General features: G+C 30.4%; 1 protein-coding gene across 1 annotated transcript in view; it reads left to right on the forward strand.

Annotated features, from left to right (window-relative positions):
* The window catches only part of LOC309560625 (coagulation factor VIII-like), a gene marked incomplete at its 5' end in the record, with an annotated part of 199,439 nt that extends 185,018 nt beyond the window's left edge, over window positions 1-14,421 (forward strand). The window contains 2 exons of the mRNA XM_082264248.1: window positions 13,201-13,377; window positions 14,263-14,421. Of these exons, the coding sequence (XP_082120374.1) occupies window positions 13,201-13,377; window positions 14,263-14,406 (321 nt within the window). The 3' untranslated portion in view covers window positions 14,407-14,421. The remainder of the gene's footprint in view (window positions 1-13,200; window positions 13,378-14,262) is intronic.
* Window positions 14,422-14,887: the final 466 nt, after the last annotated feature.

A 14,887-nucleotide genomic window follows, 5' to 3' on the forward strand; every position in this document is an offset into this window, starting at 1 on the left:
ATCTATCTATCTATCTATCTATCTATCTATCTATCTATCTATCTATCTATCTATCTATCTATCTATCTATCTATCTATCTATCTATCTATCTATCTATCTATCTATCTATCTATCTATCTATCTATCTATCTATCTATCTATCTAAAACCTCTGTGGTTTTAAAAAAAATAACTGTCACTTTTTCACAAGCTGAAAACAGTTGGTGCTGTAGGACTGTGAATTTTAGTGTGAGCTACAATGTAATTAAATAATATCTGATCCCTTCTAATAAAATAATAATATAACTCCAAGGATATAATATTTACCAACACCAAAATATGATGGATTATTATTGGTATCTGGGGGCTATTATTATCATTGAAGGGATATGAAGGTAAACGAATAAATAATTATTTATTCATAAAATATTAAATATTGAATTGTTAATGACTAAAATACATATAATTGTTAATTAGTAAAATAATAACTCAGAGCTGCTTGTTACTAAAACAATACCAAATAATGAATTGTTAATTATTAAAATATTACATAGAATTGTTAATTGGTAAAATAATAATACAGAGGTAATTGTTAATAAATAATGAATTGGTAATTATTAAAATAATATATAGAGTTGGTAATTCGTAAATAAATAATAATGTTTACCAACAACAATATCTGATGTATTATTGTTGGTATCTGGGAGCTATTATTATTATTTGAAGGGATATGGGGGGAACAAATAAATAATGAATTATTCATTCATTAAATACTAAATATTGAATTGGTGATTTTTTTAAAATACATGGAATTGTTAATTAGTCAAATAATAATACAAAGGTAATTATTAATAAAAAAAAAACTATTTTAAATAATGAATTATTAATTATTAAAATAATACATGGGATTTTTAATTAGTAAAATAATAATACAGAGGTAATTGTTAATAAAACAATACTAAATAATTAATTGGTAATTATTAAAATAATATATAGAGTCGGTAATTAGTAAATAAATAATAATGTTTACCAACACCAATATCTGATGGATTATTGTTGTTATCTGGGAGCTATTATTATTATTTGAAGGGATATGGGGGGAACAAATAAATAATGAATTATTCATTCATTAAATACTAAATATTGAATTGGTGATTATTAAAATAATACATGGAATAGTTAATTAGTCAAATAATAATACAAAGGTAATTGTTAATAAAAAAAAACTATTTTAAATAATGAATTATTATTAAAATAGTACATGGAATTGTTAATTAGTAAAATAATAATACAGAGGTAATTGGTAATGAAACAATACCAAATAATGAATTGTTATTTATTAAAATAATACATAGAATTGTTATCTAGTAAATAAATAATAATGTTTACCAACACCAATATCTGATGGATTATTGTTGGTATCTGGAAGCTATTATTATTATTTGAAGGGATATGGGGGGAACAAATAAATAATGAATTATTTATTCATTAAATACTAAATATTGAATTGGTGATTATTAAAATAATACATGGAATTGTTAATTAGTCAAATAATAATACAAAGGTAATTGTTAATAAAAAATCGATTTTAAATAATGAATTATTAATTATTAAAATAATACATGGGATTGTTAATTAGTAAAATAATAATACAGAGGTAATTGTTGATAAAACAATACTAAATAATGAATTGGTAATTATTAAAATATATAGAGTTGGTAATTAGTAAATAAATAATAATGTTTACCAACACCAATATCTGATGTATTATTGTTGGTATCTGGGAGCTATTATTATTATTAAAGGGATATAGGGGGGAACGAATAAATAATGAGTTATTAATTCATTAAATACTAAATATTGAATTAGTAATTATTAAAATAGTACATGGAATTGTTAATTAGTCAAATAATAGTACAGAGGTAATTATTAATAAAATACCAAGTAATGAATTGTTAATTATTAAAATAATATATAGAATTGTTAATTAGTAAATAAATAATAATGTTTACCAACACAAATATCTGATGGATTATTGTTGGTATCTGGGAGCTATTATTATTATTGAAGGGATATGGGGGAAACTAATTAATAATGAATTATTTATTCATTAACTACTAAATATTTAATTGGTAATTATTAAAATAATACATGGAATCGTTAGTCAAATAATAATACAAAGGTAATTGTTAATAAAAAACTATTTTAAATAATAAATTATTAATTATTAAAATAATACATGGAATTGTTAATTATTAAAATAATAATACAGAGGTAATTGTTAATAAAACAATACCAAATACTGAATTGTTATATATTAAAATAATACATAGAATTGTTATATAATAAATAATTATAATGTTTACCAACACCAATATCTGATGGATTATTGTTGGTATCTGGGAGCTCTTATTATTATTGAAGGGATATGGGGGGAACAAATAAATAATGAATTATTAATTCATTAAATACTAAATATTGAATTGGTAATTATTAAAATAGTACATGGAATTGTTAATTAGTCAAATAATAATACAGAGGTATTTGTTAATTAAATAAAAACTATTTTAAATAATAAATTAATTATTAAAAAAATACATGGAATTGTTAATTATTAAAATAATAATTCAGAGGTAATTGTTAATAAAACAATACAAAATAATGAATTGTTAATTATTAAAATAATACATAGAATTGTTAATTAGTGAAATATTAATAATGTTTACCAACACCAATATCTGATGGATTGTTGGTATCTGGGAGCTTATTATTATTATTGAAGGGATATGAGGGAGAATGAATAAATAATTAATTATTCATTCACAAAATACTAAATAATGTACTCTGCATGTGCCAACATTTTGGAAATATATGTTCAATATTTTTCACCACTCTGGTAATGGTGTATATTTCAAAACTGTTTTTAAATAAGAACATGTTCTTCATTATTTACTGTGTATTTTCTGTATATTGTATACAGTATATATAGTACAGTTAAATTCAAACCTCTCTGGTTTTAAAAAATAACTGTCACTTTTTTCACAAGCTGAAAACAGCTGGTGCTTTAGCACTGTGAATTTTAGTGTGAGCTACAATGTAATTAAATATATCTGATCCTTTCTAATAAAATAATAGGATAACCTTACCATGTGACCATGCATCATCTGCAATGGCCGATCCAATAAGAACGGCCAAGAAAATGCAAGCGAAAAATATGTAATTTCTCATTTTTGCTCCCAATCAATAAGCTAGATGTACACTCCTCTCCTTCCTCCTGTCATCTGCAACTGGCAGCTTCCAGCGCTGCTATTTATAAGGCCAGAGTGTGACACACCGTGATGTCATCAGTCACATGACCTAACTGCCAGGTTGCTATGGCAACGGACATGGCTCTGCTCTGTTAGGATGTGAGGATTTGAAAAAAACACTCTATGGATATATCATTACCTTAACCTTTACCAACACCAAAATCTGGGAGCTATTATTATTATTGAAGGGATTTGGGGGAACAAATAAATAATGAGTTATTATTATATATTAAATATTTTATTGTTAATTATTAAAATAATACATTAATTGTTAATTAGTAAATAATTTAATAATGTTTGCCAACACCAATATCTGATGGATTATTGTTGGTATCTGGGAGCTTATTATTATTATTGAAGGGATTTGGGGGAACGGATAAATAATAAGTTATTCATATATAAAATATTAAAAATGTTATTGTTAATTAAAATAATACATAGAATTGTTAATAATTAATAATATTTACCAACACCAATATCTGATGGATTATTGTTGGTATCTGGGAGCTTATTATTATTATTGAAGGGATTTGGGGGGGACGAATAAATAATGAGTTATTCATATATAAAATATTAAATATTTTATTGTTAATTATTAAAATAATTCATAGAATTGTTAATTTCTAAATAATTAATAATGTTTACCAACACCAATATCTGATGGATTATTGTTGGTATCTGGGAGCTTATTATTATTGAAGGGATTTGGGGGGACGAATAAATAATTAGTTTTTCATATATAAAATATTAAATATTTTATTGTTAATTATTAAAATAATACATAGAATTGTTAATAATTAATAATGTTTACCAACACCAATATCTGATGGACTATTGTTGGTATCTGGGAGCTTATTATTATTGAAGGGATTTGGGGGGACGAATAAATAATTAGTTTTTCATATATAAAATATTAAATATTTTATTGTTAATTATTAAAATAATTCATAGAATTGTTAATTTCTAAATAATTAATAATGTTTACCAACACCAATATCTGATGGATTATTGTTGGTATCTGGGAGCTTATTATTATTATTGAAGGGATTTGGGGGAACGAATAAATAATAAGTTATTCATATATAAAATATTAAAAATGTTATTGTTAATTAAAATAATACATAGAATTGTTAATAATTAATAATATTTACCAACACCAATATCTGATGGATTATTGTTGGTATCTGGGAGCTTATTATTATTATTGAAGGGATTTGGGGGGACGAATAAATAATGAGTTATTCATATATAAAATATTAAATATTTTATTGTTAATTATTAAAATAATTCATAGAATTGTTAATTTCTAAATAATTAATAATGTTTACCAACACCAATATCTGATGGATTATTGTTGGTATCTGGGAGCTTATTATTATTATTGAAATTATTTGGGGGAACAAATAAATGAGTTATTCATATATAAAATATTAAATATTTTATTGTTAATTATTAAAATAATTCATAGAATTGTTAATTTCTAAATAATTAATAATGTTTACCAACACCAATATCTGATGGATTATTGTTGGTATCTGGGAGCTTATTATTATTGAAGGGATTTGGGGGGACGAATAAATAATTAGTTTTTCATATATAAAATATTAAATATTTTATTGTTAATTATTAAAATAATACATAGAATTGTTAATAATTAATAATGTTTACCAACACCAATATCTGATGGACTATTGTTGGTATCTGGGAGCTTATTATTATTGAAGGGATTTGGGGGGACGAATAAATAATTAGTTTTTCATATATAAAATATTAAATATTTTATTGTTAATTATTAAAATAATTCATAGAATTGTTAATTTCTAAATAATTAATAATGTTTACCAACACCAATATCTGATGGATTATTGTTGGTATCTGGGAGCTTATTATTATTATTGAAGGGATTTGGGGGAACGAATAAATAATAAGTTATTCATATATAAAATATTAAAAATGTTATTGTTAATTAAAATAATACATAGAATTGTTAATAATTAATAATATTTACCAACACCAATATCTGATGGATTATTGTTGGTATCTGGGAGCTTATTATTATTATTGAAGGGATTTGGGGGGACGAATAAATAATGAGTTATTCATATATAAAATATTAAATATTTTATTGTTAATTATTAAAATAATTCATAGAATTGTTAATTTCTAAATAATTAATAATGTTTACCAACACCAATATCTGATGGATTATTGTTGGTATCTGGGAGCTTATTATTATTATTGAAATTATTTGGGGGAACAAATAAATGAGTTATTCATATATAAAATATTAAATATTTTATTGTTAATTATTAAAATAATACATAGAATTGTTAATAATTAATAATGTTTACCAACACCAATATCTGATGGATTATTGTTGGTATCTGGGAGCTTATTATTATTATTGAAGGGATTTGGGGGAACGAATAAATAATAAGTTATTCATATATAAAATATTAAAAATGTTATTGTTAATTAAAATAATACATAGAATTGTTAATAATTAATAATATTTACCAACACCAATATCTGATGGATTATTGTTGGTATCTGGGAGCTTATTATTATTATTGAAGGGATTTGGGGGGGACGAATAAATAATGAGTTATTCATATATAAAATATTAAATATTTTATTGTTAATTATTAAAATAATTCATAGAATTGTTAATTTCTAAATAATTAATAATGTTTACCAACACCAATATCTGATGGATTATTGTTGGTATCTGGGAGCTTATTATTATTATTAAAGGGATTTGGGGGGGACGAATAAATAATGAGTTATTCATATATAAAATATTAAATATTTTATTGTTAATTATTAAAATAATTCATAGAATTGTTAATTTCTAAATAATTAATAATGTTTACCAACACCAATATCTGATGGACTATTGTTGGTATCTGGGATTAAATACTAAATATTGAATTGGTAATTATTAAAATAGTACATGGAATTGTTAATTAGTCAAATAATAATACAGAGGTATTTGTTAATTAAATAAAAACTATTTTAAATAATAAATTAATTATTAAAAAAATACATGGAATTGTTAATTATTAAAATAATAATTCAGAGGTAATTGTTAATAAAACAATACAAAATAATGAATTGTTAATTATTAAAATAATACATAGAATTGTTAATTAGTGAAATATTAATAATGTTTACCAACACCAATATCTGATGGATTGTTGGTATCTGGGAGCTTATTATTATTATTGAAGGGATATGAGGGAGAATGAATAAATAATTAATTATTCATTCACAAAATACTAAATAATGTACTCTGCATGTGCCAACATTTTGGAAATATATGTTCAATATTTTTCACCACTCTGGTAATGGTGTATATTTCAAAACTGTTTTTAAATAAGAACATGTTCTTCATTATTTACTGTGTATTTTCTGTATATTGTATACAGTGTATATATAGTACAGTTAAATTCAAACCTCTCTGGTTTTAAAAAATAACTGTCACTTTTTTCACAAGCTGAAAACAGCTGGTGCTTTAGCACTGTGAATTTTAGTGTGAGCTACAATGTAATTAAATATATCTGATCCCTTTTTTAATAAAATAATAATATAAACTTACCATGTGACCATGCATCATCTGCAATGGCCGATCCAATAAGAACGGCCAAGAAAACGCAAGCGAAAAATATGTAATTTCTCATTTTTGCTCCCAATCAATAAGCTAGATGTACACTCCTCTCCTTCCTCCTGTCATCTGCAACTGGCAGCTTCCAGCACTTCTATTTATAAGGCCAGAGTGTGACACACCGTGATGTCATCAGTCACATGACCTAACTGCCAGGTTGCTATGGCAACGGACATGGCTCTGCTCTGTTAGGATGTGAGGATTTGAAAAAAACACTCTATGGATATATCATTACCTTAACCTTTACCAACACCAAAATCTGGGAGCTATTATTATTATTGAAGGGATTTGGGGGGGACGAATAAATAATGAGTTATTCATATATAAAATATTAAATATTTTATTGTTAATTATTAAAATAATTCATAGAATTGTTAATTTCTAAATCATTAATAATGTTTACCAACACCAATATCTGATGGATTATTGTTGGTATCTGGGAGCTTATTATTATTATTGAAATTATTTGGGGAAACAAATAAATGAGTTATTCATATATAAAATATTAAATATTTTATTGTTAATTATTAAAATAATACATAGAATTGTTAATAATTAATAATGTTTCCCAACACCAATATCTGATGGATTATTGTTGGTATCTGGGAGCTTATTATTATTATTGAAGGGATTTGGGGGAACGAATAAATAAGTTTTTCATATATAAAATATTAAAAATGTTATTGTTAATTAAAATACATAGAATTGTTAATAATTAATAATATTTACCAACACCAATATCTGATGGATTATTGTTGGTATCTGGGAGCTTATTATTATTATTGAAGGGATTTGGGGGGGGGACGAATAAATAATGAGTTATTCATATATAAAATATTAAATATTTTATTGTTAATTATTAAAATAATTCATAGAATTGTTAATTTCTAAATAATTAATAATGTTTACCAACACCAATATCTGATGGACTATTGTTGGTATCTGGGAGCTTATTATTATTGAAGGGATTTGGGGGGACGAATAAATAATGAGTTATTCATATATAAAATATTAAATATTTTATTGTTAATTATTAAAATAATTCATAGAATTGTTAATTTCTAAATAATTAATAATGTTTACCAACACCAATATCTGATGGATTATTGTTGGTATCTGGGAGCTTATTATTATTATTGAAGGGATTTGGGGGAACGAATAAATAATAAGTTATTCATATATAAAATATTAAAAATGTTATTGTTAATTAAAATAATACATAGAATTGTTAATAATTAATAATATTTACCAACACCAATATCTGATGGATTATTGTTGGTATCTGGGAGCTTATTATTATTATTGAAGGGATTTGGGGGGGACGAATAAATAATGAGTTATTCATATATAAAATATTAAATATTTTATTGTTAATTATTAAAATAATTCATAGAATTGTTAATTTCTAAATAATTAATAATGTTTACCAACACCAATATCTGATGGATTATTGTTGGTATCTGGAAGCTTATTATTATTATTGAAGGAATTTGGGAGAAAGAATAATGAGTTATTTATATATAAAATATTAAATATGTTGTTGTTAATTATTAAAATAATACATAGAATTGTTAATAATTAATAATGTTTACCAACACCAATATCTGATGGATTATTGTTGGTATCTGGGAGCTTATTATTATTATTGAAGGGATATGAGGGGGAACAAATAAGTAATTAGTTATTCATATATAAAATATTAAATATTTTATTTTATTGTTAATTATAACAAGTAACGTGAGCTGCAAGAAGTGGCTGTACCGGGGTAATGGGTGCAGCTAGAGGCATCATCCTGGTACCATTTTTTAGAGCCGGCGGTCAGTTTTCAGGTTGCAACGGCTGAGGCTCGGGAGCCGCTCGGTCGTTGCCCCAGCGAGCGGGAGGGGACGCCCCCCCCTCCCGCAGCTCTTCCCGGGTCTCCCGTCCCACCGGGAGACCCGAGCAACCAGCCGGCACCTCGACTTAGATCAGGTCTCTGATGACGTAACCCGGAAGCGGCATTCGTGACATCACGTCCGGGTTACTCGGCGGCTAAAGGCGTCGAATTTAAAAAAGTGACAGTATTCAAAAATGCCGTTTTCAGCATTTTGAATACATTGAAGTGCAGTGGAGGGGTTTGGGGTCTTTTAGACCCCCAATCCCTCCATAAGGAGTACCTGTCACTGCCAATTACTGTCACAAGGGATGTTTACATTGCTTGTGAAAGCAATAAAAGTGATCAGATTTTTTTTTTTTTTAAAACCTGTGCTAAAATTTTTAAAATAAATAGGAAAAAAAATGTTTTAAAGCGCCCCCGTCGCCTCGAGCTCGCCCATTAAAGAAAACGTATAAGGAAGTCGCGCCCGCAAATGAAAGTGCTGTTCAAGCCACACATGTGAGGTATCGCCGGGATTACCAGAGTGAGAGCAATAATTTAAAAAAAAAGAGCTACTCTGTTACTCTAAACGTTTTGTGAACAGCAGTTTTCAGTTCTTTCCACAGATTCTCGATTGGATTCAGGTCTGGACTTTGACTTGGCCATTCTAACACCTGGAATGGCCTGATGGCAGAGGCGGCTCTAGGCTTTGTGAGGCCTAAGGCAAAACTTGGACATGAGGCCCCACTCACGCCCATAATGGGAAAAATAATTCAAGCAATAAAAATTAACTGTATAAATTGCATATATTAAGAGCCTTAACCTTTGTACAGTGTACTATGAATTCACAGTTTCTAGAAACCCTGATTTAAGGGGGAATGCTGGAGACTCTGATGTAAGGAGAGTTCTGGGAAACCTGATTTGAGGGGGAAAGCTGGGGACTCTGGTGTAAAAGGGAACTCTGTGGTCACCAAAGCTCCCCCTTGCATCAGAGTTTCCAGAGTCCCCCTTACACTTCCCTTCCTCAGTCTGCCACAGTCTAGGGCAGGACAAGTCCCACTGCAGAAGGCTGCCATACCTGAGTCCCCACAGAGGGCACTGTAAATTCCAGTATAGTGCACTGCCATTCCTCCCTGAGGAATGGAAGCCTCCACAGTCCTCCACATTCTAGGGCACTATAAGTCCCAGCATACTGGGCTGTCATTCCTTAGTCCCTCACAGCTGGGGGGAAAAACACAGAGTTAAACATCTAAAGGACAACTCCAAGCAAAACTAGCAATAATGTGCAGAGTCCACATGCTATATAATGTCACAGCCCCGCTACCCCTCACCTTCCACCTCAGGTGCTGTCATTGTATAGGGCAAAGGGCTCCAGCTCCACCATGTTTGGCTTTGATGTCAGATATGCAGGAGTGGCTCAGCTCCACTTTCTTCCCTGGCAACTGACTCTGGCATCACGGGGGCCCTCTCCTTCTCCCCCAGCCACCCAGGGGCCCTCTCCTTCTTTCCCAGCCACCCAGGGGCCCCTCTCCTTTTCCTCAAGCCACCCAGGGGCCCTTTCCTTCCCCACCAGCCACCCAGGGGCCCTCTCCTTCTCCCCCAGCCACCCAGGGGTCCTCTCCTTCTCCCCAAGTCACCCAGGGGCCCTCACCCTCTCCCCCAGCCACCCAGGGGTCCTCTCCCCCAGCCACCCAGGGGCTCTATCTTTCTCCTCCAGCCACCCAGGGGCCCTCTTCTTCTCCCTCAGCCACCCAGGGGCCCTCTCCTTCTCCCTCAGCAAACCAGAGGCCATGACCTTCTCCCCCAGCCACCCAGGGGCCATCTCCTTCTCCCCCCGCCACCCAGGGGCCATCTCCTTTCCCTCCAGCCACCCAGGGGCCATCTCCTTTTCCCCTAGCCACCCTCCAACTTCCCTGGGTCTCCTCACCCCCTTTGCGTAGTAGACACCGCAAATCTATGACCAGCAAAGTGACAAGTCGGGGCCTGGTTACCTTTATGTTTCTGGACCAGGGCAGAGCACTCCTCCCAGAGCAACAACCGATGCTAGCAGAGTGAGCTGAACAGGCGGTCACTTCCTACTGATGCAGGTACATGCCCACCAATTCTTAGGATTACATGATCAGACTGCCAATCCCCAGGCAGAGAAGGTGGGGTAAGTGTCAGCGGACAACAGACACCTGGCAGCTGCAGTGAAGGGACTGCAGCACACTGCTGCAACTTTTATATCCAAGGATTTAAAGCAATCTTTTACTTGGGACATTTCCCTGACTGTGCCTTTCTAAATGTTGTCGCTCTGCCACTGGCCGCGAGGCCCCTGTAGGTGCGAGGCCTTAGGCGACCGCCTAATTTGCCTAATTAGAGAGCAGCCTATGCCTGATGGAGTCTGCAAAAGACCTGAGACTGGGACGGAGATTTGTCTTCCAAAAAGACAATGATTCAAAACATAAAGCAAAATCTACAATGGAATGGTTCACAAAGAAACATATCCAGGTGTTAGAATGGCCAAGTCAAAGTCCAGACCTGAATCCAATCGAGAATCTGTGGAAAGAACTGAAAACTGCTGTTCACAAACGCTCTCCATTCAACCTCACTGAGCTCGAGCGCTTTTGCAAGGAGGAATGGGCAAAAATTTCAATCTCTTGATGTGCAAAACTGATAGAGACATACCCCAAGCGACTTACAGCTGTAATCGCAGCAAAAGGTGGCGCTACAAAGTATTAACTTAAGGGGGCTGAATAATTTTGCACGCCCAATTTTTCAGTTTTTTATTTGTTAAAAGATTTTGAAATATCCAATAAATTTCGTTCCACTTCATGATTGTGTCCCACTTGTTGTTGATTCTTCACAAAAAATTACAGTTTTATATCTTTGTTTGAAGCCTGAAATGTGGCAAAAGGTCGCAAAGTTCAAGGGGTCCGAATACTTTCGCAATGCACTATATATATAATGTTTGGGGGTTCTAAGTAATTTTATAGCTAAAAATACAGCTTTTAACTTGTAAACAACATGTCAGAAATGGGCTCGGTCCAGAAGGGGTTAAATATTAAATATGGAATAGTTAATTAGTCAAATAATAATAAAGAGGTCATTGTTAATTAAAAACAATACTAAATAATATATTGTGAATTATTAAAATAATACATAGAATTGTTAATTAGTAAAATAATAACACAAAGGTCTTTGTTAATAAAACAATACTAAATAATGATTTGTTAATTATTAAAATACATAGAAATGTTAATTAGTCAAATAATAATACAGAGGTAATTGTTGATAAAAACAATACTAAATAATGAATTGTTATTAAAAAAAATACATAGAATTGTTAATTAGTCAAATAATACAGAGGTAATTGTTGTTAAATAAGAAATATTAAATAATGAATTGTTAATTATTAAAATATATGGAATTGTTAATTAGTCAAATAATAATACAGAGGTAATTGTTGTTAAAAAAGAAATACTAAATAATGAATTGTTAATTATTAAAATAATACATGGAATTGTTAATTAGTCAAATAATACAGAGGTAATTGTTGATAAAAACAATACTAAATAATGAATTGTTAATTATTAAAAAAAATACATAGAATTGTTAATTAGTCAAATAATAGAGAGGTAATTGTTGATAAAACAATACTAAATAATGAATTGTTAATTATTAAAAAAATACATAGAATTGTTAATTAGTCAAATAATAACACAGAAGTAATTGTTGATAAAAAAAGACTGAATAATGAATAGTTAATTATTAAAATAATACTTAGAATTGTTAATTAGTGAAATAATAGCACAGAGGTAATCATTAATAAAAATACTCATAAATTATGAATTGTTCATAAAAATAATAATAAATAATCGTTAATAAATACAAAGTACATGTTAATCCATAATTGTTAATTAAACAAACACTATTACATAATTAATAAAGAATTCATTGTTAATTAATAAAATCATAAAAAATAATGAATTGTTCTTGTTTGTTTAAAAGCAATGCATGTTTTTGCTTGTCATGGAAACCAAGAATGCAGAATGATTGGATATGATTTTCACCAAAGACTCTCTAAGGAAGTTGGATGAGAAGGCTCACAATTGGCATTCCAATACTTCCTGAAGGAGTTCAGTAGGGTTGATGTTCCTTTATAAAGGGCATGTATAGGGTTGGAAAAATATATCTTCTTTCTATGTTGTATAGCAGTGATGGCGAACCTTGGCACCCCAGATGTTTGTAAACCACATTTCCCATGATGCTCATGCTCTTTGCAGTGTTGAGTTGAGCATCATGGGAAATGTAGTTCCAAAACATCCGGAGTGCCAAGGTTAACCATCACTGTTAGTATACACAGTCTGTATTATATACAGTATGTCATATTTTGGTCTTATACTTGTCCACAGGCAGACAGACCAGGTGAATGGTTCCAGATAGATCTTGGTCATGAAATGAAGGTGACCGGAATAATGATACAAGGTGCCCGATCGTTCTCCTCTATGTACATCTCGGAGTTCTCTCTCAGCTTCAGTAATGATGGCCTCAGATGGACCGCTGTGCAAAGTTCCAATGGACAACGACAGGTAAGTTACGGATAAATGATCCACCAAATAATCATGTTCTTGATGTTTTAAACATTTTTACAAAGCCCTGCGCAGGGTATACGGGATTAAAGCTCAACTCCGGCCAATACTTATTTCTTAGTTTTGGACAGAATGGAGAAGGCATGGAACCCTTGTTGAATTTTTATTGCTGCCTGTGTCCTAATAATTGGTGTCAGCCCTCTGTGACCTCTGAAGCTGCTTTTTTTTTTTTTTATTGGACATCAATGTCTGGGATTTTTTTTTTTTTTATTGGGCATCAATGTCTGGGATTTTTTTTTTTTTTTATTGGGCATCAATGTCTAGGATTTTTTTTTTTTTATTGGGCATCAATGTCTGGGATTTTATTTTTTTTTTTTTATTGGGCATCAATGTCTGGGATTTTTTTTTTTTATTGGGCATCAATGTCTAGGATTTTTTTTTTTTTATTGGGCATCAATGTCTGGGATTTTTTTTTTTTGCTTTAAAAAATGAATCTTTCTAATGCAGATCCTGTAGGACCACAGGTTTAGCACTATGGACAGCACCTACTGTAAGATAATTGGCACTCCCTGAAACGGATTAACACGTTGTTGCATGGGGTCTTTATTTTAATAAATTTGCATGCGCAAAAACCATTTGCATAAGGAATGCAGAGCCTGTGAAAAAAAAAAAAAAAATCTCCTTTGAGAAATATTTAATTTAAAACATTTTGAATAACCAAAACCTGGATATCTGGCAATTGGTCATCTATGGAGATTTACCTGTGAGCAGTAATGGGGTGCCTCAAAAATCTTTTTTCCTTTTTTCTTTTATTTTTATCAGTCCCATATTTCTGCAATTTCTGTTTTTTAATAAATTAGGAAAACTCTGCGCTTTGTATTTCAGATATTCCCTGGGAACAAGGACTCAGACACCCCAATGTGGGTCACTATGGAGGCTCCTGTTATAGCCCGATTTCTAAAACTGCACCCCGAGAAATGGAAGGGAGGTATTGCGCTGAGGATGGAAGTTTTGGGGTGCAGAGTGTAATATGAATACAATATATATATAATATTTTTACATATCTATTCATACCCTGCCGTGTCGATAAGCATACAATTTATGTTAATAAAAATATGCCTAACCATAAGACCTGCCTTCCCTGGATCTGATTGTATTTAGATAATGGGTGTACAATAATTATTAAAAGAAATGAATAGGGCCAGTTTACTGCATTGTATGGGCTAATGAAATTTAAATTATTATTTTCCCTTCAGGATCCACAAACATACATATTGCTTGAAGTAAAACGCCACCCCTACTTTAAAAAAAAATTGTCCCTGTATAAAAGTAAAAAAAAAACATGTTTACTGGTAGACTTGGGCAAAGTGATTCTTTTTAATGATTCAAATCATTTGGATCAGTTCAGTGAAATTATTTGAATCACTGAATCGAATCACGATTCATTCCCCTCCAAGCTAGGATCATGAACTCCAGTCTTGTGATACACTCAGTACTCAATGTATCAACT

This window comes from Pelophylax lessonae (assembly GCF_965119305.1).
Source record: "Pelophylax lessonae genome assembly, chromosome: 7".
NCBI classification, from domain to species: domain Eukaryota; kingdom Metazoa; phylum Chordata; class Amphibia; order Anura; family Ranidae; genus Pelophylax; species Pelophylax lessonae.